Genomic DNA, 26,721 nt, shown 5'->3' on the forward strand with positions numbered 1-26,721 from the left:
TAAAATCTTGGTGCTCACTTCTTTACTGATAAATGACTGTAGCATTGTTTTCCAGAATAGGACACTTCCATCTACATTAAAAACCTGTTCAAGCAGATATCCTTCCTTCCCAGTGATTGTTTTAATGGCATCTGGGAACTTGTCTGCTGCCTCTTGGTTGGAAGAAACTGCTTCTCTTGTTATCTTGACAGTTTTTTAAGCCAAATGTCTTTCTAAAATTTTCAAACCATCCTTTCAGGGCATTAAATTCTACAGCTGTAGATCCTTCATCTTTCTTTTGTTTTGAATTGTCATATAATGACTTCACTTTTTCTTAAATCATATCAGAGTCTATAGACGTGCCTTTCTTTTAGCAGTCCCACACCCACATGAAAGCTGCATTTTCAATAGGAGATTTTTAAAAGGTGTTTCTGGAAAAATGCAAGGTTTTCACACCTGCTGGTGTAGCTGTAGCGGGGGATTCAGAAATTTCCTTTTCTTTTTTCACAATGGTCCTTATCCTGGATTTGTCAGGCAACCTCAGCTGCAGACCTCACTCTGTGGTACATATCAAGCAATTCAACTTTTTCTTGTAATGTCATGACTTTTCTCTACTTCTTGGGAGCACTTCCAGCATCACCAGTGGCACTTTGTGTGGCACCCATGGTATTATTCAAGATTTATGATATTGCACAAAACACAGTGAAAAATACACAAGAGACCACTTTTTACTGCAGTGGGCAATTTACTGTAGCAACAAACTGCTCACATGAAGATAATTAACATTACACAGCATTTTAAGTGGATATTCACAGCACTTGGGCACACTACAATAGCAGCAGGAGGTGGCCACAGAATTATTATAGTAGTACAGCATTACCACAAGTAATTTTGTGCAGCTAATTATCTTCATGTGAGCAGTTTGTCTCTACAGTAAATTGCACATTGGTGATGTGCAATTTACATGCAATTTGAACACATTGATTGGTAGAAGCAGTTTCTACCAACCAAAAGGCAGCAGACAAGCTTCCACTTGCCAGATGCTTTAATATTGTATCTTTACCTTTGTTTACAAACCAAATGGCTCCAAGTATGGTCTGTAAGTGTTTGTGTGCATAGGTTTTGATACATTTTAACTCTTTATAATAGATTGGTGGATACTTTATGGTAGCAAATGATAAAATAGACTAGTAACTACATATATTTTATGTATTAATGACAAATTTTTCTTAATTTTTTCGATATTTCTAAGCTACACATTTCATCTGCAAGTTTGTCAAATTGTTACAAATCTCCAAAAAATTGTCTAATGTATTTATTGAAAAAAAAACCACATGTAAGTTGACTCATGCAGTTCAAACCTATTTATTGGAAAAAAAAAACAAACATGTAAGTTGACCTATGCAGTTCAAACCTATATTTAATGCATAAAAGTACCCTGCATGAAAATCACCCCAGGGTACACTTGATGCCTCATAGTCTGCCAGGAGACACAGTGATGCACAATTACAATTCTATATGACAAATACTGTGATTAAAACAAAAACATGACTGCTCCAGGAGACAGAGGAGAGGCAACCCCTGAAGTCTTCCAGAAGAAAAAAAGTGACTTGTGTCTTGAAAGATGAGTGGAAAAAGCAGGAAGAAGAGATGAGTAGGCAGGGAAGCAAGGTGTTCAAAGGCTGGAGAGCACAGAGGCAATTTAAACACCCTTCAGTTCTCAGCTGAAAACCTCAGACTAAATCCAAGTTATGGCCCCCAACCTCCACCTCTGCTACAGCACATCCTCCTATGTGATCTCTTTGCAGCACCAATCACAACTTGAGACTAGCCAAGATGGGCAGAAAACATTTTCTTTCTTTCTTTCTTTTTTTCTTGAGACAGAGTTTCGCTCTTGTTGCCCAGGCTGGAGTGCAGTGGCGCAATCTCAGCTCACTGCAACCTCCTTCTCCTGGGTTCAAGCGATTCTCCTGCCTCAGCCTCCCAAGTAGCTGGGATTACAGGCACCCACCACCACGCCTGGCTAATTTTGTATTTTAGTAAAGATGGAGTTTCACCATGTTGGCCAGGCTGGTCTCGAACTCCTGACCTCAAGTGATCCACCCGCCTCTGCCTCTCACAGTGCTGGGATTACGGGTGTGAGCTACCACGCCCAGCCAGCATTTTCAATGAGCTCTATGAGTACAGAAATATTGTCTGTCAATTTTCGTTGAGTCCCCTGCATCTGGAATAGTGTTTAGCAAATACTAAATAATAAATGTTTGCTGAATAAATCAATTAACAAATAAAATGCCAGCATCGACTTACCGCCTCAAGGTCCACAAGCCTACTTGTTTCTTAAAAATTTGAAGCGTGGCCTAGACATTAGTGACCCTTATAACTTTGTCTAAAACAATCAGATAAACAAGCAGTACAATCCTTAGTTTTTTCCAATTTCCTTATGTGTTCAAAAAAATCATACAGATTTGTATTGTGTATGATGGCTAAAGCAAAAATGGAAAACCTCTACTGATTGTTGGGGTAATCAGACCCAATACCGGGTCGTGGGGGCAATGAAGTCCAGTGGAGTCAAAGGAATGAGAAAAGACAGTTTGAGAGAGAAAGTGAGCCCAGGGGGCCAACACGAGTACGGAGGCTGCAAAGGCCCTGAGCTCTGGAAGCCCAGACTATTTATTGGTGATCAAACAAAGAAACAGGTGGTGAGAATGTGGGGTTGAAAGGGAGCGTTGCATTAAGCACATGATTTACAGCTGTGATGGTTTAGCATATGCTCTGCTACTTGAGATAATGGAGAGCAGGTTCTTTTAACTCAAGATACAATCGATCCTGGGAGAGCAAGGAGCCTGCAAGTCTAGACACATTCCAGAGGCCACGAGGGGTTTTATGCCCTGAGCCCTGGATGCTATCCAAGCCCTGACAGGTTTTATGCCCTAGGCTTAGATTATGGTGTGTCAGGGTAGCCTTCCACCCTTTTGCACAGAGCTTGGTGTTCCAAAGGCCACAAGGGGTTTTAGACTCTGGACCCCGGACATGTTCCAAGACTCTTTTACATTATGTCAGACATGCAAGCCCCTGCCTCAGCTTCTCCCAACACTCAGCTTTTCCCCCAACACCGATAATTTGAGGAAAGGAGATAGTGGGTTATGAGTGGACAGCTACATGTGTCACGGTTCCTCAGAGAATTAACTGCCCAGACTGCATTCTCACAGAGAATGGCCTCAAATCCTCTCTCGACAAAAAGGATTTTATTAAATTATACTCTATCATATTATAAATATAAATAGCCAGAGGGTAAGTGAAAAACCATACATAAGACCTTCATTTTTATAGACCTCAATATACAGCTTCAGACTGGATCATAACCACCCCTCTTATTGTTTTTTGTTTTTTTAGTTGACCTTAATGGCTAAGATGGTTTCTACTCTGACCACAGCCTTGGTTTCTTGAAAGTTTTTCTTCTCCAAAATACAAATGATAGATAAGAGCGACAGATTCGAGATTCAACTAAAGACTAAACTTAATTTTATTGTTTTACTGCAGATACAGACTCTTAAGCAAATCTTATTCACTGACTTTTTGCACAGTTGTTCACATGGGGTCCTACAAATATTATCTGAAGTGCTTTTAAAGCCATACTTGAGAAAATTATGCCAGTGTAATGTTTAAAAAATAGACTAAATAAATAAATATCAGTTTGACAAAAAAAAAAAAAAAAAGCACAAGCACTAAGACACCAACACAAAACTACTGACACCAGAAAGATTTATAGGAAACTTTGAAAGAAAATTACAAAATTAGCATACTTTGAAGAAAGCATGATTATATTTACAAGCAAGTTTTCATGAAAGGAGAAAAGAGTGACTAAATTATTAGCCAAGTGTCTCTCTGTGAAACCAAATTCATAATCAGACATTTAATTTTAATAAAAAGACAAATATCCAACAACTCAGTAGATATTGAACAGAAAAGTTTACAAAACATCATTATCCAATTCCTATATTCTCTGTAACTACAGGATCATCTGATATAGATAAGCTAGCTTACCTAGAATAATCTTAAACCCTTGTAAGACATTTCTTCATATTCCAACCATAGAAAAAAATTAGAAAGAGTTTTTTAATACTTTAAATACAAATAGATACTATAGTAGGATAACATTAGTGCAGGTTTTTACATTTTTCAGTGTTATTATCATTCATCAGAATTAGTTCACACAATTTAGCATGTGAATTAAATTCCTAACTCAGCAATAGAGCTGCACCCCATAATTTTTTATTGAGACATAATAGATGTAAATATTTTCAGGGTACATGTGACATTTTGATGCATTCACATAATGTATTATGATTAAATCAGGGTAACTTCCTCCCACTGTGTTTTTGAGCCCATTAATCAACCTCTCTTCATCTTGCCACACCCTTACCTCTCCCAGCCTCTGCTCACACTCAATCTATTCACTGTCCTCATGAGATCCACTTTATTAGCTCCCACAAATGAGTGAGAACAGGAAATAGTTGTCTTTCCATGCCTGGCTTACTTCACTTAACATAAAAATGTCTGTTCCATCCATGTTGCTGCAAATGACAGAATTTCATTTTTTTCATTATACCACATTTTCTTTATCCATTTATCCATTGATGAGCACTTAGATTGATTCCGTATGTTGGCTACTGTGGATAGTGCTGAATAAATATTTGAGTGCAGGTTATCTCTCAAGAAATTGATTTCCTTTCTTTAGGATATATATCCAGTAGTGAGATTGCTGGATCACATGGTAGTTATACTTTCAGTTTTTTGAGGAGCTTCCATACTGTTTTCCATAGCAGTTATACTAGTTTACATTCCCACCAACAGTGTGCCAGGGTTCCCCTTTCTCTACCTCCTTCCCAGCATCACTACTGCCTTTTAAGTTATAGCCATTCTAATGGGGGTGAGATGGTATCTCACTGTGGTTTTGATTTGCATTTCTCTGATTAGTGATATTGAGTATTTTGATATGCCTGTTGGCCATTTGTATGTCTATTCAGATCTTTTTCCCATTTTTAAATCAGATTATTTGCTTTTTGCTATTGAGTTCTTTGAGTTCCTCATATATTCTGATTAGTCCCTTGTCAGATGGATAGTTGCAAATATTTTTTTCCCATTCTGTAGGCTGCCTTCTTACTTTGTCGATTGTTTCCTTTGCTGTGCAGAAGATTTTTAGCTTTACATAATCCCATTTGTCTATTTTTTTCTTTGGTTTTCTGTACTTTCAAGGACTTACTAAAGAAAAAATCTCTGCCCAGACCAATGTCCTGAAGTGTTTCCCCAAGTTTTCTTCCAATAGTTTCATAGTGTTAGGTCTTATATTGGGCTCCAATCCATTTTGATTTTATTTTTCTATACTGTGAGAGATAGGAGTTTAGTTTCATTTTTCTGCATATGGTTATCCAGTTTTCCCAGCATCATTTATTGAAGAGACTGTTCTTTCCCGCAATGTATATTCTTGGCACCTTTGTCAAAATATGAGTTGACTGTAAATGTATGGATTTATTTCTGGGTTCTCTATTCTTTTCTATTGGTCTATGTTTTTTGTTTTTAATGCCAGTACCATGCTCTTCTGGTTACTATAACTTTATAGTATGTTTTGAAGTCAGGTAGTGTGATGCTTCCAGCTTTGTTCTTTTTGCTCAGTATTGCCTTGGCTTTTGAGGGGAGTCTTTTGTGGTTCTGTGGTTCCATGTAAATTTTAGCATGTTTTTCTATTTCTGTGAAGAATGCTAGAAGTATCTTGATAGAAATTGCATTTAATCTGTAGATAGCTTTGGGTAGTATTGATATTTTAACAGTATTATTTCTTTCAATGAAGGAGCATTGAATATCCATGTTTTGTGTGTGTGTCCTCTTCAATTTCATTGTTTTATACACAATTTCATCAATGTTTTATAGTTTTTCTTATAGCGATCCTTCACTTCCTTGGTTAAATTTATTCCTAGGTATCTTATATTTTTGTAACTATCGTAAATAGGATTGCTTTTTTATTTCTTTTTTATATTGTTCACTGTTTGCATGCACAAATGCTATTGATTTTTGTAACTTGATTTTGTATCCTGCAACTTTATGGAATTTTTTTTATCAGTTCTAACAGTTTAGGTAGAGTCTTTAGGATATTTTGAATATAAGACCATGTCATCTGTGAAAAAGCATAATTTAACTTCTTCCTTTTCAAATTGAATGCCCTTTATTTCCTTCTCTTGACTATTTGCTGTGGCTAGGACTTCCAGTATTATGTTGAATAAAAGTGGTGAAAGTGGTCAAACTTGTCCTGTTCCAGATGATAGAGGAAAGGCTTTCAATTTTTCCACATTCAGTATGATGTTAGCTCATCATATATGGCCTTTATTATTCTGAGGTATGTCCCTTCTATATCTAGTCTGTTAAGGGTTTTTATCATAAAGGGATGTAAATTTTATTGAATACTTTTTCAATGATCATATGGTTTTTGTTCTTGGTTCTTTTCATGTATCACATTTATTGATTTGCACATGTTGAGCCATCCTTGCATCCCTAGGATGCATCCCACCTGATCTGGTGAATGATCTTTTAAATGTGTTGTTGAATTTGGTTTGCTAATATTTTTGTGAGGATTTTTGTGTTTGTTTTCATTAGAAACATTGGCCTGTAGTTTTCTCTTTTTTGTTGTGTCCTTGTCTGATTTATATCAAGGTACAACTGGACTCACAGAATGAGTTTGGAAATATGCTCTTCTCTTCAATTTTTTAAGAATTTGGATAGAATCGGAATTAATTCTTTTTAAAATGTTTGGTAGAACTCAGCACTGAATCCATTAGGTCCTGGGTTTTCTTTAATACAAGACTTTTGTTACAGCTTCAATCTTGTTACTCATTATCGGTTTGTTCAGGTTGTCTTTCTTCATGGATTAATCTTGATAGGTTGCATGTGTCTAGTAATTTATCTATTTCTTCTAAGTTTTCCAATTGGTTAACATATAATTGCCTGTAATATTCTGTAATTCTGTAATAGTTATTTGTATTTCTGTGGCATCAGTTGTTATGTCTCTTTTTTCATCTCTGATTTTATTTTGTATTTTCTCTTTTTTTCTTAGCTAAATGTCCACTGTTTATCTTTTCAAAAAAACCAATTTTTTATTTTATTGCACTTTCCTATTGTTTCTGTAGGCTCAATTTCATTTGTTTCTGCTCTGACATTTATTAGTTATTTCCTTCTACTAAATTTGGTTTGTTCTTACTTTCCCGGTTCCTTCAGATACATTATTAAGTTGTTTATTTGAAGTCTTTCTACTTTTTTGAGGTAGGCATTTACTGCTATAAAATTCCCTCTTAGGACTGCTTTTGCTGTATCCCATAGGTTTTGGTATATTGTGTTTCCACTTTTATTTAAGACATTTTTAAATTTCCATCTTAATATATTTACTGACCCATCGATTGCTCAGGAGCATATTATTTAATTTCCATGTGTTTTTGTAGTTTCCAAGATTCCTCTTGTTGTTTATTTCTGTTTTATTCCATTGTGGTCAGAAAAGATACTTGACATAATTATGACTTTTTGAATGTGCTGACACTTGTTTGGTAGCCTAAAATATGGTCTTTCTGGAGAATGTTCCATGTGCTGATGAAAAGAATGTGTATTCTGTAGCAGTTGGGTGAATTATTCTGTGAATGTCATATAAGCCCATTTGGTTTAATGTGTAGTTTAACTTTTTCTGTCTAAATGATCTGTCCACTAAGAGTGGAGTGTTGAAGTCCTCTGCTATTATTGTATTGCAGTCTAGCTCTCCCTTTAGATCTATTAATGCTTGCTTTATATACTTGGGTGCTCTTATGTTGCATGCATAGATATTTATAATTGTTATATCCTCTAGCTGAATTAACCTCTTTATCATTATATAGTGACTTTCTATCCTCTTTTCACGGACTTTGGCTTGTAGTCTATCTGATAAAATGATAGCTAGTCCTGCTCTTTTTTTGGTTTCCATTTGCGTGGAATATCTTTTATCCATTCCTTAACTTACAATCTATGTGAGCCTTTATAGGTGAAGCAAGTTTCTTATAGGCGGCATATTGTTTGGTCTTGTTTCTTTATCCATTCAGCCACTCTGTCATTTAATTAGAAAATTTAGTCCACTTACATTCAATGTTATCATTGATAGGTAAAAACTTACTACTGACATTATGTTACTTGTTTTATGGGGTTTTTTTTGTTTCATTTTGTTTTTTTTAACTCCTCTTTTCCTTTCTACTGTCTTCTTCTGTGGTTATTTTCTTTGGCAGTATGTTTTATTTTGTTGCTCTTAATTTTTAGTGCATTTATTATAGTTTTTGCTTTGTGGTTATCACGAGGCTTACAAAAAACCTCTTATAAATATAACAAGTTATTTCAAACAGATGACAACTTATATTTGATCAAAATAAAAAGGGACTAGAAACACACCAAGGAAAAACTTTTCAATACTATACTTTAACTCCATCCCCCAACACACACACATTTTGACTTTTTGTTGAGGCAGGTATAGGTATTCTACCCAGGAACTCAAGATGATGGGGAAGCTGATTGTCCACCTCAATCCCATGTTTTCCAGTGTAGTAACTGTGAGTTGAGAGAAAATTTTCCCTATGCTTGGTGCCTGGCAGATTGGGGGAGGGGCATTGTGGATGTAAAATTCCAATTCTGTTACTATCTACCCGAAATTTTTTCACTTCTCTGAGGCCTCAGGAACTGCCTTATCCTCATATATTAGCATTCTGGGATATTGCTGGTGATAACCACAGTGCTGTGTGTTTGTTTTTGGTTTTCAGGATGCAGAAGAAGGGATAGTGAAGCCAGCTTGCTTTTTCTCCATCATTTTTCATGCCTCACAATTTTGACAGAGAAATTATATATCATTAACCAGGAAATGAATTTGTCAGCAAAATAATTCAATAACATAATGAGAAAATACCTTTACCAAAATTAAAACCAATTACTCATAATTTATTTATCTTTTTTTCTTGAGACAGAATCTCCCTCTGTTGCTGAGGCTGGAAAGCAGTGGTGCAATCTTGGCACACTGCAATCTCAGCCTCCTGGGTTCAAGTAATTCTTGTGCCTCAGCCTCCTGAGTAGCTGGGATTATAGGCATGTACCCCACATCCAGATAACTTTTTATTTTTATTTTTATTTTTAGTAGAGACAGGGTTTCACTATGTTGGCCAGGCTGGTCTCAAACTTCTGGCCTCAACTGATCTGCCCACCTCGGCCTCCCAAAGTGCTGGGATTACAGGCATGAGCCACCATGCTCAGCCTATTTATCTTTAAATTAAACTACTGCTGGCCGGGCATGGTGGCTCACGCCTGTAATCCCAGCACTTTGGGAGGCTGAGGTGGATGGATCACAAGGTCAGAAGAACGAGACCATCCTGGCCAACATGGTGAAACCTCGTCTCTACTAAAATACAAAAAATTAGCCAGGCATGGTGGCACACGCCTGTAGTCCCAACTACACAGGAGGCTGAGGCAGGGGAATTGCTTGAACCCAGGAGGTGGAGGTTGCAGTGAGCCAAGATTGCACCACTGCACTCCAGCCTGACAACACAGCAAGACTCCATCTCATAAAAAATAAATAAGCTACTACTATAAATTATACGCATTATACAATATGATACTAATATTAAGCACTAAAAAAGTATTTGATTACTTAAGAGAACCACTCCTTTGTAAATTGTTGAGAAAATGTAATTGGAATAAAAATTAATGTTCTGTGCATGAAAAGCAATAAGGGAAGCACTAACAATTTTGCAGAACTACTACATGCTAGGTACTTAATTCTCCCAAAGACCTTAAGATGAGGCTACTGTTATTGAAGACACAGATTTTAGACTTTGCAGTTGATGAAAGAATAAGACAGGATTGGTCTCACTCTTGCTTTATCAGTTCAACCAATTGCAGTTTTTACAATTTTAAATTACAGGGATGAATAATTGGTAATGTTTTACAAGTTGATAATCTAGTTGCAATTGATGATACAAGTTACTTATTAAACAGCCTACAAAAAATGGAAACACAATATTCTGTTTGCCAATTTTTGCCAGACTTTAAAATTAATTACATGCAACCGACATGAAGAAATGTGTCTCTCTAAATACCAATTACTGTTCAGGCTCTCAAAATGTTAATTAAAGTAGATGAGGAAATCTTAAAAACTAACAGCAATTATTTTCATTTCTATTTTGATAACTAGCAATTAGGTAAATTATTTTATGAATCCAATAAGGTGACTGCTAAATTCTCTTTCAAGTCTGAGAGTATTTGAGTTCTATAAGAATCTCTAAAATGTCTTCTTACATAAACAATTTTCCAAATATTATGGCTAGAAAAGAGTATAAACATAAAGAACTTTACATTACACATAATTTATTTTTTGAACAATTATACTATCTGACTTACCCAAATCAAACTAATTGGAAAATATATTTTAGTAGGTGCTGCAAAATGCTTAGAATGTTACTAGAAGCAATGAGAGGATGTCCAAATATAGTGGTACTGGGAATTCCAGTCCTTAGAGTCTATCATGATAATTTGTCATGGTGTTTTATCTTAAGAGTGGCTCAAGAAAACGGACTTGCAAGGAAGCCCAAAAGGCAGGTACCTTAGAAAAATCAGATAAGTTTCACAAAAATAAGAAATAATTTCATGAGTTAATAATGAAACAGAGAAAATGACAACAAAATTAATAATTCATTGGTCATTATGGGAGAAAATCAGAAAACCAACCCCTTATGTTGAAAGCTAGCAAATAAAGGAAGATAATTAAGTATTTAACCTGGCTTTCTTATATGAAAAGTTCCTCAGAACATCCAAATAGGAGTAAATTCTATTTATTGAGTTATCCCAGCTTATGAGTAAAGAAGATAAAATAGAATTTAAAAATTATTATTTTGTAGTGCCTTATGAATTAACAGATCTAGACAATAATTGTCAGTGGTTGTTATCATCGTAAAAATAAAGATATACATCATGTGACCCAGTAAAAGCAGACAATGCTACCTATAAAGTGTTCTAGCTAAAACATCAAGCTAAATCTGATCAAGTCTCTCTGTATAATTGTTAATGTGTGGTAAATAAAGAGGAGAATGTATTAAATGACACTATGAAAATGCAGTCAGAAAATACAGACTATGAGAAACTCTGTAAGACAAATGGCCGAATGTCCTGAACAAATAAATTTCAAAAAGGAGGAAGAGGAAAAGGAAAAGAAGAAAGGAAAGCGAAATCATAGGAAATATGGTAGAGTTTACAGAAATGTGTTGCTTCAATGAGTGGCAAAATTAGCACTAGACTAAACAATACTTTGGTCCTGCCTAACAAAGCTTAAAAAACAAGACCTGAAAAGATCAAAGGTTTGCAAGTAATTTAACTGTGTCCCAGAAGAAAACTCAAGAATATTTACAGAAATATAAAAATGTCTAGGATCCAACAAGGTAAAATTCATAATATTTGACATTTGATCAAAATTACCAGCCATGCAAAGATGCTGTAAAATATGACCCATAATGGGGGGAAAAATCCATCAATTGAAACCAACTCAGAATGGACACAAATGTTACAATTAATCGATAAGGATATTTTAAAAGTTGCTATAACTCTATTCCATATGTTCTAGAAGTTAGAGAAAGACTGATCATGTCCAATAGAGCAATGGAAAACATTAAAAAGACTCAATTCAAACATATAGAGATAAAAACTACAATGTATGAGGTGAAAAATATTCTGAATGGGACTAACAGATAGGCACTACAAAAGAAACGATTAGTGATCTTGAAGATGTAGCAATAGAAACTATTCACAATGAAACACAGAAAAAAACTGGGAAAAAACAACCCACAGACTCAGTGAGCTGTAGGACAATTACAAATAGGCTAATATATGTGTAATTAGCATTCCAAGAGGAGAAGAGACAGAAGGAGATACAGAAAAAAGTTTTGGAATAAATAATGCTGAACAATTTCAAATTTGATGAAAACTATATACTCACAAATACAAGATTCCCAATCAACTCCAAGCACAAGAAGCATGAAGAAAACTACATCAATTCACATCATAATTGCTTAAAACAAGTAATAATGAGAAAAATAAAAGACACGAATATGTTATGAGTAAAAGGATGGAAAAAGACATAGCACACTAACATTAATCAAAAGAAAGCTGGAGTGATTCTATTAGCATCAAAAAGGAAGTGGATTTCAGGACAAAGAATATTATTAGGGACAATAAGGGTAATTTTATAATGATACATGTGTCAATTCATCAAGACAATATAACAATCATAAACATTTCTGTACCTAATAACAGAACTTCAAAATACATGAGGCAAAAGCTGATAGAACTTCAAGAAGAAAGAGAAGTTCGCAATTAATGTCAGAGATATCAATAATTGATAAAATAAGTAGAAAAAAGTTAATAAAGAGAGAGAAAAAGTAAAAAGCTGTCACAACTAAATCTAATTGAAACATATAAAATACTCAGCCCAACAATGGCAGAATACATATTCTTTTCAAATATACATAGAACATTTACCAAAATAGACCAAATTCTGGGTTATGAAACATGGATCAGCAAATATAAAGGGATTCAAGTCATACAAAGTATGGTGTCTGGCCAAAATGCTACAAAATTAGAAATCAAAATTAGAAAAGTATCTAGAAAAATTCCCACATATGAAAACTGAATAACACTCTTCTAAGTAACCCATATATAAAAGAAAAAATCAAAAGGCAAACTAGCAAGTAATTTAAAGCAAATAAACTTGAAAGCACAACATAGCAAAGATTGTGAAATGTAACTAAAGAAGTACTTAGAGGGAAATTTATAGTTCTAAACTCCTATAATAAAAAGTTAGGAAATCACAGATTAATAATGTCAGCTTCCAACTAAAGAAAAAAAAATTTCAAGTTAATGACCCAAGTTTCTATCTTAAACTAGAAGGAGCAGACTAAATATAAATTTAATAGAAGAAAATGAATAATAATATTCAGAATAGAAATCACTGAAATAAAAACAGAAAAGTAATAAAGAAAAATCCATGAAACTAAAACTGGTTCTTTGAGAAATCAATAAAATTGATGAATTTTTAGCCAGACCCATGAGAAAGAAAAAATAAAGACAAAAATTACCTGCTGGAATAAGGGAAGTGACATCATCCTGTACTATGCAGATATTAAAAGCATATTAAGGAAATATCATGAGAAATTATCTGGCTATAAATTTGGCAGATTTGATGAGATGAACAAAATCATTGAAATACACAAACTACCAAGGTTCATTCAAGAAGAAACAGATAATCTAAATAAATAACCTTGCATCTACTAAAAAATAGAATATGTAGTTTAAAGTCTTCCCACAAAGAAAACTCTAAGCAAAAATGGCTTCACTGGTAAATCTTGCCAAACATTTAAGAAAAAAAATAAGTCTATACTAACACTTTCCAAAAATTGAAAAGGTGAACCCTTTTCAACTTATATGATGCCAGGATTATGCTAGTATCAAAGTGACACAGATATTACAAGAAAACTGTAGACTAACATCTAACATATGTAGATGCAAAATTTTTAAGCAAAGTTTTAGCAAATTAAATCTAGTGATGTATGAAAGAAATAATATATTATTGCCAAGTAGAGTGCATCCCAGAAATGCAAGATTGGTTTAACTTTGAAAATCAATGTAATTCATTGTTTCAATTGTCCAAAAATTAAAAATCATACAATCCTGTCAATAGATGTGTTAAAAAGGCATTGATCTAAATGTGATATTTAAAATTAGCAAACTTCTAAATAAAACCAAAGTAAAATTTTTTCATGACCTTTGTGTTAAATAAAGATTTCTTCAATATGACACCAAAACATGGTCCATTAAAGAAAAAACTATTATACTTCATAAAATGTAAAATCTCTTCAAAAGACACTAAGATAATAAGAAGGTGTCATAGATATCTGATAAAATATTTACAAATTATATCTCTGATAAATGACTTGTATTAAGAATATACTGTAAAACACACTCACATACTCAAAACTCAATAATAAGAAACCAATCAACCCACTTTTAAAAAGGAGGGCACACTATTTGAACAGGCATTTTATCAAAGAAGCTATTGTGTGGTAAATAATCAAAATATGCTCAACATCATTAATTATTGTGGAAATGCAGATTGAAAACACAGTGCCATACCACTACTCTTCAAATAGACTGACTAACATTTTAAACACTGATCTTATCAAGTGAGAGCAAAAAAAAATGAGCACTTTGAACTCTCTTACATTACTTCTAGAAATGTAGAATGATAAAAACCACCGGGTGGGCTTCATCCCTGGGATGCAAGGCTGGTTCAACATATGCAAATCAATAAATGTAATCCAGCATAAAAACAGAACCAAAGACAAAAACCACATGATTATCTCAATAGATGCAGAAAAGGCCTTCAACAAAATTCAACAGCCTTCATGCTAAAAACTCTCAATAAATTAGGTATTGATGGGACGTATCTCAAAATAATAAGAGCTATTTATGACAAACCCACAGCCAATGTCATACTGAATGGGCAAAAACTGGAAGCATTCCCTTTGAAAACTGGCACAAGACAGGGATGCCCTCTCTCACCACTCCTATTCAACATAGTGTTGGAAGTTCTGGCCAGAGCAATCAGGCAGGAGAAAGAAATAAAGGGTATTCAATTAGGAAAAGAGGAAGTCAAATTATCCCTGTTTGCAGATGACATGATTGTATATCTAGAAAACCCCATTGTCTCAGCCCAAAATCTCCTTAAGCTGATAAGCAACTTCAGCAAAGTCTCAGGATATAAAATCAATGTGCAAAAATCACAAGCATTCTTATACACCAATAACAGACAGAGAGCCAAATCATGAGTGAACTGCCATTCACAATTACTTCAAAGAGAATAAAATACCTAGGAATCCAACTTACAAGGGACGTGAAGGACCTCTTCAAGGAGAACTACAAAACCACTACTCAACAAAATAACAGAGGACACAAACAAATGGAAGAACATTCCATGCTCATGGATAGGAAGAATCAATATTGTGAAAATGGCCATACTGCCCAAGGTAATTTATAGATTCAATGCCATCCCGATCAAGCTACCAATGACTTTCTCCACAGAATTGGAAAAAACTACTTTAAAGTTCATATGCAACCAAAAAAAAAAAAGCCCGCATTGCCAAGTCAATCCTAAGCAAAAAGAAAAAGCTGGAGGCATCACACTACCTGACTTCAAACTATACTACAAGCCTACAGTAACCAAAACAGCATGGTACCGGTACCAAAACAGAGATATAGACAAATGGAACATAACAGAGCCCTCATAAATAATATCACACATCTACAACCATCTGATCTTTGACAAACCTGACAAAAACAAATGGGGAAAGGATTCCCTATTTAACAAATGGTGCTGGGAAAACTGGCTAGTCATATGTAGAAAACTGAAACTGGATCGCTTCCTTACATCTTATACAAAAATTAATTCAAGATGGATTAAAGACTTAAATGTTAGACCTAAAACCATAAAAACCATAGAAGAAAACCTAGGTAATACCATTCAGGACATAGGCATAGGCAAGGACTTTATGTCTAAAACATCAAAAGCAATGGCAACAGAAGCCAAAATTGACAAATGGGATCTAATTAAACTAAAGAGCTTCTGCACAGCAAAAGAAACTACCATCAGAGTGAACAGGCAACCTACAGAATGGGAGAAAACTTTTGCAATCTACTCATCTGACAAAGAGCTAATATCCAGAATCTACAATGAACTCAAACAAATTTACAAGAAAAAACAAACAACCCCATCAAAAAGTGGGTGAAGGATATGAACAGACACTTCTCAAAAGAAGACATTTATGCTGCCAACAGACACATGAAAAAATGCTCATCATCACTGGCCATCAGAGAAATGCAAATCAAAGCCACAATGAGTTATCATCTCACACCAGTTAGAATGGTGATCATTAAAAAGTCAGGAAACAACAGGTGCTGGAGAGGATGTGGAGAAATAGGAACACTTTTACACTGTTGGTGGGACTGTAAACTAGTTCAACCATTGTGGAAGACAGTGTGGCGATTCCTCAGGGATCCAGAACTAGAAATACCATTTGGCCCAGCCATCTCATTACTGGATATATACCCAAAGGAATATAAATCATGCTGCTATAAAGGCACATGCACACGTATGTTTATTGCGGCACTATTCAAAATAGCAAAGACTTGGAACCAACCCAAATGTCCATCAGTGATAGACTGGATTAAGAAAGTGTGGCACATATACACCATGGAATACTATGCAGCCATTAAAAAATGATGAGTTCATGTCCTTTGCAGGGACATGGATGAAGCTGGAAACCATCATTCTCAGCAAACTATTGCAAGGACAAAAAACCAAACGCCGCATGTTCTCACTCATAGGTGGGAACTGAACAATGAGAACCCTTGGACACAGGAAGGGGAACATCACACACCGGGGCCTGTTGTAGGGTGGGGGAAGAGGGGAGGGATAGCATTAGGAAGTATACCTAATGCTAAATGATGAGTTAATGGGTGCAGCACACCAACATGGCACATGTATACATATATAACAAACCTGCACGTTGTGCACATGTACCCTAGAACTTAAAGTATAATAAAATATATATTTTTATATATATATTTATATATAAATATGTTTTATATATAAATATATATATTATATATATTATATATTTATAAATATATATATTATATATATAAATATACATATTATAGATTATTTTATATATAATATATATTATATATATATTTTATATATATATAAAAAAACCACTGTGGGAAACAGTTTGGCAGTTTCTTACAAAGTTAAACATATACCTAATCTATGATCAGAACTTTCCACTCCTAGGTATTTATGCAAGAGAAATAAAAATATTTCTCCAGAGACTTATGCATGAATATTCATAGCAGCTGGGAGAGGAGGAAGCAAATGCCCATCAATAGGTGAATAAAGAAATTGTGGCATATCATTACAATGGGAGGCTACTTGACAATGAAAAAGAAACACATTATGGATACTTGCAAAAATATGAATGAATCTCAAAATAATTATAGGAGAACAGCTAGGTGAAAGAAGCCAGAACAAAAAAAAAAAAAAGAGTATAACACATATAATAATATAATTTACATTAAAGTGATGGATACGTTTATTATCTTAACTGTGTTGTTGGTTTCACAAGTGTATACATATGTTAAAACCTTCAAATTATGCAGTTTAAATATGCTCAGTTAATTGTACATCAATTAGAAGTCTGGACACAGTGGCTCAGGCCTGTAATCCTAGCACTTTGAGAGACCAAGGCAGATGTATCACTTGTGGTCAGGAGTTCGAGACCAGCTTCGCCAACACGGTAAAACCTCATCTTTACTAAAAATACAAAAATTAGCCAAGTGTGGTGGTACCCGCCTGTAGTCCCAGCTACTCAGAAGGCTGAGGCATGAGAACCATTTGAACCCGGGAGGTAGAGGTCACAGTGAGCCAAGGTGGTGCCACTGCACTCCAGCTTGGGTGACAGAGACTCCGTCTCAAAAAAAAAAAAAAAATTGTATGTCAATTATACCTCAATAAATCTATAAATAGATACATCAGTACATTTTAAATATACACAAAATATATACAAAGAGCTACATGCTACTGTTGTAACTACACTTTTGCATGGGACTCCTCAAACTTTTAGCAGGCCTGTTAACCCTCCTGCAAGCTTTCTACTGTGTTCTCACTGAATGGCACCAGCACCCACACAGCCGGCCCCCAGGTAGAAATCTTGGGGTCATCTTGGGCTCTCCTCTCTCCCTCAGGCTCTCCTCACTCTTGCCTATGACATTGGTGTGCCACCACTTCGGCACATTATTGCAAGTCTCATCTCACGGTTTCCTCTGTCTTGAGCCTCACCTCTACTTACATCCCTATACGGTCACCAGAGAGTTCTTTCTAAAATATCATGTATTTGATCATGCCATGCCTTTCAATGGCTTTCCATTATCCTCAGGATAAAATTCAAACTCCTTAGCCAGTCTCACCAGGCCCTCCTTTACCTGACCTTACTAATATCCCCTAAATCTGACCAGCCTACCTTCTCTTAACGGTCCACAAGCCCCTTTACATCCATACTCAATTACTTGCAGCTTCCTGAATATGGCATGTTGTTTTATACCACCAAACCTTTATTCAGGCTTCTTCCCCTGCCATTACCCTGGAAATTAAGCTCAAGCATCACCTCCTTTAATAACACTCTTTTGAGTTTCCCCCCACATGTACTCCTATCCCTGCAGCAGATAGAATTAACTACTTCTTCCTTTGGGCTTCCACAGTGATTTCTTCAAACAGAAAACTTTAAGCACTCACACATTTTGCATTTTACGATTCAATGAATTTTTTGTTTACTTTTCCCATCCAAAAAGAGTTTGGAGAGCCTGGACCAAATCACGCTTGCCTTTTTTACCCCAGCACCTAGCACAGTGGCCAGCAAATATAGAATTAGGCCAAACTGCTGTAAGACAGTTTGCCAAAAGTCAGTTCACTTCCTGTGATAGTTAATATTGAGAGTCAACTTGATTGGATTGAAATGATGCAAAGTATTGTTTCTGGGTGTGTCTGTGAGGGTGCTGCCAAAGGAGATTAACATTTGACTCAGTGGACTGGGAAAGGCAGATCCACCCTCAATCTGGGTGGGCACCATCTAATCAGCTGCCAGTGCGGCCAGAATAAAAACAGGGAGGAGAACGTGAAAAGACTAGACTGAGTTAGCCTTCCAGCCTACATCTTTCTCCCATACTGGATGCTTTCTGCCCTTGAACATCAGACTCCAAGTTCTTCAGCTTTGGGACTTGGACTGGCTTCCTTGCTCCTCAGCTTGCAGATGGCCTATTATGAGACCTTACATTGTGATTGTGTAAGTCAATACTCCTTAATAAACTCCCCTTTATATATACATCTACCCTATTAGTTCTGTCCTTCTAGAGAACCCTGACTAATACACTACCCAACCAATTTACAAAATGTACTTCTTTTAATCCATTACTTTTAGTTATTTCAATTTTTATTTTGTCTTTATAATACCATTGTAGGGTAAGTTCAGTTTTCCTTTGTCTGAATTCCCTTCTTATTCATGAGAAGAATGTATTCATAAGAAGAAATCATTCATTGACTAGTTATAAGCAGAATCATCCTGTACCATTGAGCAAGGCATGCCTCACACATGAATACCCCACTTAAGAGTGCTGTATTCATTGTACCTTGCTCCTGCAAGGCTATATCCCTTTTTCTGCTTTGTGCAAAGGTACTTTATAAGCTAAGAGTGGCCCTGGTCATAAATAATATATTATTAAAGAATTCTTAAATATTTATGGCAGGACTGCTAGCTGTAGGCCAAAATTTATTTTCTCTCTTCTGAGCCATAAGGTAAACTACATTTCCCATGATTCCTTGCAGTTACTTGTGGCCATGTGATGAGTTCTTGCAATGGAATGTGAACAGAGTGAATGTGTGATTTGGGGAACAAGACCTCTAAGAAGCTGACACGTCTTCTTACTAGTCTCATCCCTCTTCCACTGACCCAATGCGGAAGGCTTAGGAGATGACAGAGCTGCAGTATGGAACGAGTCTGGACCCTTGATTCATAATGTGGAGAAATGCGTCACCATCTAAAAAACCCAGACTTTTAAGTTGGTGAGAAATAAAGTTTTAAAATGTGAAGCCACCAAAATTGGAGGAGTACTTCTTACAGTTAGCAGTTAGCATCCCTCTAACACCAAAATTGGTACATATACTCAAATGTGCTCTGGACTATGGAGAATTTTTTTTTTTTCTTGAGACGGAGTCTTGCTCTGTCATCCAGGTTGGAGTGCAGTGGTGTGATCTTGGCTCACTGATCTTGGCTCACTGCAACCTCCACCTCCTGGGTTCAAGAGATTCTCCTGTCTCAGCCTCCCGAGTAGCTGGGACTACAGGCACGTGCCACTGCACCCAGCTAATTTTTGTATTTTTTCTTGAGATGGGATTTTGCCATGTTGGTCAGGTTGGTCTCAAGCTCCTGACCTCAGGTGATCCACCCATCTCAGCCTCCCAAAGTGCTGGGATTATTAGGCATAAGCTACCATACCTGGCCAAATTCTTATATATTCTCCCTTGTATACAAATATATTAATGTTAAATATAGTCATAAGAATTCTGCATGCCCAAAAATATTCCGATCTTATGATTTTTATGCCCTCAAGTCTCCCCTCTCCCTGCTACTTGATCTTTATTTCCAAAAGTAGGAATTAGGAACAGAAACAAACACAACAGTCCTCAACACGAAAGCCTCTTTCTCATGAAGACAAAACAAAGCCAGTCAACTAAAACTAAATAAATAAAAGAAAAAACTAATTCAACAACATGGTCATTGACAAATTCATCATTTGGCAATTGTTCTGGAGCAGGCACATGGACAGTTTTTTAAGTATATTAAAGGAAAGGAGGAATGGGGTGGGAGGAAAAAGAAAGGAATGAAGGAAGGAAAAGGAAGGAAAGCACATGGTGTCAGCCATTTGACGAATATCCATCAAGTGCAAATCCATACCCTCAAAATGTGGCAGTTACTTATTTCATCACTTTTATCAAATAGTAATGAGTGACACAATGTTGCCTACGAACAGGAATAAAAAAGAATAAATGGAAAGGAGGTGGATAAGACCAGTTGCTCACCATGAGCATTTTATTTTTATGTCTGAATTTTGAACTATCTAAAACCTAGAAATGTTCAATAGTGGGCTGGTGATATGAATGTCAAAAGAGTTGTACTGTTATCTGCAGCCAGTAATCATAAAGTTCCATGCAAATGAACTGCAAGCGAAATAGATATTGATCATCTCTAGCTGACAACATGTGATCCAGTATCTAATTCCGGGTTATACCAGAGTTCATCTTTAAGTTTTTCTTTCTGGTGATACAAAACAACATCCACCAAGGATAACTCAAATACAATCCAGGTTATATTCCAAGGTAATGAGATTTGGTAATATAGTACATAAGCATTCCATCATTGGAATTGCAATATTTCCCCAACCCAAATACTCCTATTAAACCTACCAGGGAAGGCTACTGTAAATTTTAAAGGAATAATTTAGTACTTTGCTCTTGATATGTGAAAATTTTCACCTAATTCAGCATGTAATCAACAAATCCAACCAGAGTCATACCCTATTTGGTAAAATATAATTATCTGAAAAAAAGTTACCATCACAAATTAAAATGTCTTTGCAACTTTAGCAGAGTAAGCATCTTTTAATAACTCTGGTATCCATTAAAAATTGTCTACAGAAATAAAACAGGTACACTGATAAGAGCATTTAAAAATCCCATGCACAAGCTAACAATTTATAAAGAGCTGTAGTAATCCTTACTATTACCTTTAATGTATTAAGATACAAAATACATAATTATTGGATTTTTCAAATGATTTAAAGCAATTGATATCATATGTTTTGCTTTTTAAAAATTATTTCCAAGGTTGGGGGCAGGGGAAACTTTCAGAAGAACACAAACCAATGTTTTATTGTTGGCGTAATTTCAAATATTAAGTGCACACATTAAGCAAGTAGGCTGTGTGCCAAAATTCTGCGTAAATCAGCTGTTCAGAACACAGACAGCATTTAACTCTGCAGCAGCACTACCAATCAACCAGCTACCAGCATTCATTGCCCAATCAACCCCTCAAAATCCTATTTAGCCTGTAGCATCATACTAACCTAAGCATTATCCCAGAGTACCAAGTCCAGAAAACAGAATGGACCATTTCCTCCTGTCTCCCAATCGTGGAAGAAGCCTTGGATCAGTTTTAAAATATGTCAAGTTTCTGCAGAAAGCTTTCTAAAGCTCAGAGCCTGCAGAACGGAAGGCCCCCTCTCACAGTCCCCCCTTTCAAGAAGGGACTTGACTACTTGTGACTTGATCACTGCTGCCCTGAATCCCCAGAGCTTTGTTTTATTTATTTTTCCCACAACAACCACAATAGTACGGAATTCAGGGGAAATACAGCAAGTATAATTAGTTTCAATAGGTTGACCATTTATACATTGATTACATTTAGTGTCCACTTTTATTAAGAAAATATCATATTTAAATTAATGTTGTTTACTTCATGTTTTATAACTTCTGTCTGCTAAGCCCTCTCCCAACCACTAATTCAGAGCTTCATATAGTAGATGCTCAGTTAATTTGTATTAAACAGACAAATACCAGCTTGTGTTGCCAGAAATATAAAATTATGTTTGGCTGAAAGATTAGACACCAGGCTAGTTACCTTTTTCCCTAAATCAATGTCTGCAGTCTTTCTAACGCTCAGGCCAGTCCTGCCGCTTTATGTTTCACAGGGGAGCTTGCTTTACCCCAGGGCATAAACTTCACAGCTTGTAAGACAACTGATGCTCACACTGATGGGCTTGAGGTGGGAGGAGGGAAGAAGGAAAGCGCGGAGTTACGTGTTGCCTGGCGAGACTGATGAGATGATGTGTTCGTATTTGGCCACAAGAGGGAGCCAGACCCTTTGGTAAGCAGCAACAACCAACCAGAGCGGCGCCACACTGTCCTACCCACTTTAGGAAAACTTCCCCAGAAACAAACCAAGAAAAACCAGAGTTCCTAGACATATCTAGATTTCCTAAGCTTTTCATTTAGAATATTGTTCGTTTTAGGTTATAACTGTCGCTATGAGTTCTCTAGCTATTTGGGTCGACAAAACCAAATTAGTAGTGAAAACCTGACATGGATTTGGGGGTTCTGGGGAACCAGACACCCTGTACTGTATCAGGCAAGGATTTAACAATGCAACTTAAATTTAAGAGACTGTTTATAGTTACATATGTACTTTCTTCATAAGGTAGTCTTATAGGTTAAGCATAGAACAAAATTTCAGGCACCGAGACTGGCCCAGAGAATTCTCCGTGTGTTTTGCAAAGAGGTATCAGTTTGTAATTTCTTTTTATCAGTGTTGTAACTTTAATAAAATATGAGAGTTTATGAAAAACCATGCAATCCAAACCTAAGTAAGGATATAACAAACACAAACTAACCAAAGAAATAGAGAACTTAAATTTGTTGGGTTTTTTTTTTTTTTTTGCTTGTTTTTTTCTTTTTAACCTAGCTGATCTACTCACACTCATAAAATGCCTCATGTACTCTGGGCTGAAATTTGGGTTATGGAGCACTTTAGTTGACCACAAGAAAAAGATATCTTAACTCTTAAAAAATAAACACCCCCCTCTAATGGCCCAGTGTTTAAGTCTCAGTGATCATGATGCCCAGGACGGAGAGCTCCTTTCCAACTGGCTTCCCAAGGATTGCAATAAGGCTCCCCACCCAACCTTTGTACCATCTGCAAGCTACAACTGCAGGAGGCTGGAGAAAGCATACTTGGACCCCAGCCAAGGGCACAGAAAAGCTTCAGTATTCCCCACAGAGGCAACTCAACTAACATTGCACAGATTCTGGCTCAGTGTTTTTGTTTTGTTTTGTTTTGTTTTGTTTTGTTTTCTGCAGTGGTCTTTATTACTGTGGAAGTTTTCATAGAAATGTGATCACTTTTACCTTCTTAATTAATTCTCCACTGCTTGCTATGACAGTGACCATACTGAGGCATCAAATAATTTAGGTACCAAAGAAGGCATGTCTATCCCTTTTTACGTTTTTTACTGAGATTATGCCTTAAAAGGGGCACAACTATTTTTTAAAAAAGATAAGTAAATAAGAAAAGGGGCATCAGTTAGTTATTATTATTATGGGAAAGAAGGAAGGAAGGAGAGAGAGAAAGAAAGAAAAGGAAGTAAAGAAGGAAGGAAGGAAAAGAGAGAGGGAGGGAGGGTGGAGGAAGAGAAAGGAGAGAGGGAGGGAGGGTGGAGGAAGAGAAAGGAGAGAGGGAGGGAGAGGGAAGGAAGGGAGGGAGGGAGGGAAGGAGGGAGAGAAGAAGGGAGAGAGGGAGGGAGGAAAGGAGAGAGAGAGAGACTTAGAATAGTGTTTGGCACAAAGTTGGTACTCAAGAAATATTAAATGGATGAATGAATTACTTGGGAATCGCATAATGAGAGAATGATTTTAAAGTATTTATTTGAAAACCATTTCATGTTACTTTAGCTCTCTTCAGTGTGTTTTGTGAGCCATTCTTTAAGAAATAATAAATAGCAGCATTCTGAGTAATGTACAGTTATTTGATGCTATTTCCCTGGTGATGACCTCTCCATTTGGACTACAAGCCAACAATTACGAAGCTCGTTTTACTCACCCTTTGGTGTGTAGACAGATTCTTACATGCTGACTTCTAAATAGGTTTCTAGGATCAAATGCACAGTATTTGTTGTGTATACTTACACAGTGGCTCAGTTTCTGCCTAAGGCTATGAAAGTCCTCCACAAAGCGTATTTTCTTGCAACCTTGCAATTGCAGTTGACCAAAAACGTCTTCCATGAAGAAGGACAGAAGCTGTTCTTGAAATTGGCAGTTTTTCTAAAAATAAGATACAAGAAATTGCATATGGTAAATTATGGATCTTTTTTTAATGTTCCCCTGATCATTACTTAATTACTCTCTGAAAAAAATTTAAATGCGGGGGAAATAAACATCAAATAAGTGGAAATGTAAAAAAGAAGACGACTTTTTGACTTACCATAAATTGCTTTTTTGTTTTCTTTTTTAATAATCGTATATTTTTTATGCGGTCTTCCTACAATAAAACAAAAAGAAATAAGTTGTATCCAAGATTGTAAATGTCCTTGAGGTCATGATTTTAAGCAGAGCCTAATACTTACTGGAATCGTTGCTTTGAGCCATGCTGCTTTGATATAGAGAGCGTCAACAGCTTGGGACAGTGTTCCCCTTGGGTAACAACTTTTGGTGAAGGAAGATTGCCTGTGCTTGGCAATGGCAAGAGACAGAGTGACTAACAGCAACCCACACCTCAAAATGAAATTCACCAGCATTTCCCTTCACCCCACTCAGCGTGTGTCACTCACAGCAGCCCAAGAGATACTAGTGCCGGTTAGATGAGAGGATAACCTACTTAATGTAGCCCTCAAAGCCACCAGTCCAATGAGGTGCTGTGAAAGATAATTTACAGTTTATATAGAGGAAGATCACTTTGGTTGTTCTATTTTTTTAAGAGCTTGCTTCATAATCAAAAAACGCTGATCACACCATCAACTGACATTATTTAAAAGCTCAGCCTTACTGGTAAGATTGGGTTCTCATTTCCAAAAAAATTCAGAATTTCAGTTGCCTATCACAGCAGGTTGCATTATTTTAAAAGGCATGCCAATAAAAACAGGATGATTTCCAGGGGGCTGTGTCATAATTTTTTAAACCCCATGTGAAAAATCTCCTTTTCTAACCAGAATCCCAGAAAAATTTAACAAGGGGCTGGAAATGGGCAGCCCAGGAAATCTGCTCACGATTCAAATGGGTTTTGTGTTTATTGCTTGCCACATCCTTCACCCAGCTTCCCCCAGAGGCCATTATTCTGCAGATAGCAGCAACAACATTTCCAGTGCAGAAACAATAACTCCCCTTAACATATTCAAGATATGTTTGGAACTGGACCTAGGACTAAGGTCCATAATGTAATAAGTTCTCTGTCATCTCTGTCCAAATTTACCACTCAGACTTTCCTTATAACTCCCAACTTCCAGGAGAGTGCAAATTCCTTGAAGAAAGGGATCGTATATTTTCACCTTTGAATCCAGCATCTACCATGGCATCTCATCTAAAGAAGTGCATCCATTAGTAATTGAGTAAATACTTTTGTCACATCATGAGATGCTACCATAACTGCTTTATTTTTTAAATTTCTTCCATTCACACATCTTTATTAAAGAACTGCCTATACAAAAACCAGTGCTGGGTATGAGGGATCCACCAAGGTGGATTCTCCATAAACTCCCATCCTCAGTTCTGTCCCAGTTCTTCCTAGATGGTAAATATGGCTCATTCTGGGTAGCAGCCCCAATATAAGAAGAGGGCAGCCCAGAGTCATATTCTGAGAAGCAGAGATAGTTCACTAAAGCCTAGAATTAATAGAGTTAATGTGTATCAGGGATAAGTCAACACTAGAAATCTGGTTGTGAGTTAAGAGAGTCATCAAAACTAGTCAGTCAATAACAAGCATCAGAACCCAAGACTAAATTCCAAATGAAAGCAAGCAGGGCTGTCAAAAAAAAAAAAAAAGCAAGCAGAAAAAGGGAAAATAAGAAAAATGCTTGGACTGATGTCTGCTGTTTCAAAACATGAGTGGATCTCTTGGAAGAATCCAAGCCTTATTTCCCCAGGAGCAAGATCACTGGTAATGACACACCCTATCAATTGAAATGAGAACTATTCACAAAAAAACTATAGCAGAAGTCAGCTGACTGGGAGTGCTGAGTGAAGTTCACTGAAATGTTATGAAATTCAGAAAAAGAAAGAAGTCGTTTCAGTTGGGAGTGGCTGAAAGGGTGTTTGAACTAGGACATGAAATACACAAACGGATTTATTTATTTATTTATTTATTTATTTATTTATTTATTTGAGCAGAGGAATGCCTAGTATTATAAGTTCCTTTGGAAAGAAACAGTGTGAACATGGAGGAATCAAAAGCTCAAATGCCCTTAGAGGGCGAGGATTAATACAAACACACTGAGTGGGTA

At 36.2% G+C, this 26,721-nt stretch overlaps 1 protein-coding gene and 1 long non-coding RNA gene across 4 annotated transcripts in view; one reads left to right on the forward strand and one right to left on the reverse strand.

Annotated features, from left to right (window-relative positions):
* IL26 (interleukin 26) overlaps window positions 1-25,075 on the reverse strand; it is a 30,707-nt gene extending 5,632 nt beyond the window's left edge. The window contains exons 1-3 of the mRNA XM_024257327.2: window positions 24,853-25,075; window positions 24,711-24,767; window positions 24,416-24,550 (exon numbers count right to left, since the gene is read on the reverse strand). Coding sequence (XP_024113095.1) covers window positions 24,416-24,550; window positions 24,711-24,767; window positions 24,853-25,023 — 363 coding nt within the window. The 5' untranslated portion in view covers window positions 25,024-25,075. The remainder of the gene's footprint in view (window positions 1-24,415; window positions 24,551-24,710; window positions 24,768-24,852) is intronic.
* Window positions 1-26,721, forward strand: part of LOC129049409 (uncharacterized) — a 47,843-nt gene that overhangs the window by 13,603 nt on the left and 7,519 nt on the right. For 2 of the 3 annotated variants that reach the window (XR_008512458.1, XR_008512459.1), the window contains one exon: window positions 19,505-19,774. The exons of the other annotated variant lie outside the window; for it this stretch is intronic. This is a non-coding gene — a long non-coding RNA (uncharacterized LOC129049409). Of the gene's footprint in view, window positions 1-19,504; window positions 19,775-26,721 lie in introns of those variants that run through there. 3 annotated transcript variants of the gene reach the window in all.

Source organism: Pongo abelii, chromosome 10, assembly GCF_028885655.2.
Source record: "Pongo abelii isolate AG06213 chromosome 10, NHGRI_mPonAbe1-v2.0_pri, whole genome shotgun sequence".
NCBI classification, from domain to species: Eukaryota; Metazoa; Chordata; class Mammalia; order Primates; family Hominidae; genus Pongo; species Pongo abelii.